The sequence below is a fragment of the Wolffia australiana genome, chromosome 19, assembly GCF_029677425.1.
Source record: "Wolffia australiana isolate 7733 chromosome 19, ASM2967742v1".
NCBI lineage: Eukaryota > Viridiplantae > Streptophyta > Magnoliopsida > Alismatales > Araceae > Wolffia > Wolffia australiana.
In genome coordinates, this window is record NC_135853.1 from 1,673,489 (window position 1) to 1,675,000 (window position 1,512).

General features: G+C 53.6%; 1 protein-coding gene across 1 annotated transcript in view; it reads right to left on the reverse strand.

Moving 5' to 3' along the window:
- Positions 1-207: 207 nt before the first annotated feature.
- LOC144715637 (exocyst complex component EXO70H1-like) overlaps positions 208-1,512 on the reverse strand; it is a 2,266-nt gene continuing 961 nt past the window's right edge. Inside the window, exon 1 of the mRNA XM_078590597.1 lies at positions 208-1,512. This exon is cut by the window's right edge and continues 961 nt beyond it. Coding sequence (XP_078446723.1) covers positions 387-1,512 — 1,126 coding nt within the window. The 3' untranslated portion in view covers positions 208-386.

The window sequence follows — 1,512 nt, forward strand, 5'->3', positions numbered from 1 at the left end:
AATAGGTATCATCCTTATCTTTATTTGACAGGCGACCGTCATGTCTGACATCGATAGTCTCATCGGTTATTTATCGTTTCTGCTGGTGGCCAGGAGGTGATGGTAGCCACGCCTCTTTGTGAAAGGCCGCTTTTGGATTTTTCATGGCAGCTAACGAGTGTATTATTACATGGAAGTAGGCGTGTCTTTAGCAAATAACATCAAAAATTTCATAGCCAACAAAACGTAATATTTCTTTATTCTGTCATTGTGATCGCTCCACAAAACCATCGAATAGAAAATAACTTAAGACTAAGACATTTGCAACTTCATCGACCGGTTGCGTACCAAAAGAAAGGAAAATTTACATACTCCACAGGAATCGGATACGCTTATCTTCACAACTCTCAACTAAGCCGGCGCGGAGCGGGTCCGCTGGACGAGCCATGGCCGGAGTACACGCTCGAGCCACGCCCTTCGCAGAAGAGATCGGAGACGTGATTGGCCAAGTCCTCCGGCGCGAAGCGAATGGCTCGGCTCGATCTCACTTCGCTTCGGCACTTAACGTATAGCGGGCGATAAGCCGACATCAAAGTACGCGAGAGAGAAAGCTTCACGTCGTGCTCCATCGTTCTGTCCGTTATCACCCACTCCGCTTGTCTCTTGCACGCCTCGTCGAAGGCCTCGTTGAACCGCTTCATTCGTTCAACAGCAGTCCCCATCTCCAACTCTTCAATGGCAGCCCCATCTCCCGAGATCGTCCCCATCACGTCGTTCCACGCCAAGCGCTCGTAGCTGGCGGCGTATCGCCTAGCTCTCGCGGCGTTCGTCTTCACCCAGTCTTCGCCCAAGACGTCAGCGAGCTTCCCCCGCTGAATCTTTCTGACCAAGTACTGTAGATTGTTGGCGAGGAAGAGGTATCCGAGAGCAGGGTCTCCGTAGAGGCTCGCCTTGCTGTCGAGCTTGCAGAGCAAGACGAAGATAAGGCTCCCCAGACGAAGAGAAACGCCGGCGAGAGGGTTATCTTCTTCCTCTTCTTCTTCTCTTTCTTCCTCGCGCTTGGGGGACGGCGGCGCTGATAGGAAAGCGGCGTTGTGCAGTGGCGAGCCCGGTGGGATCTCCGCCGGCTGCTCGAAGAAGATGTCCGCCATGGCGTCGCTGTAGTCGGCGAGGAGGGAGACGAAGTTCGCTACGTAGCGCGCCAGAGGGTGCAACCCCCCGCCGGGGATAATAGCCTTGGTGTTATCCTTCTTTATCGCGGATTCCAGCTCTTCAAGAAGAAGACGGACCGCTTCTGCTAGCTTCGTGAGAGAGGCCTCGACCTGGGCTCGCACGTTCGATGTAGACTCGTGAGAGAACACCGACTCGATCTCCGGGAGCAGCTCTAGAATCGTCTCGTACATGTCTAAGACGCGAAACGTCTTCTCCGGAGATAGCTTTATCTTCGATAATAGAAGCTCCGGGAAGGCGAAGAAGCGCGCCGCGGCTTCGCCTGTAATCTCGCTGAAGAGGGTGTCTCTGAGAGAGGAAGAG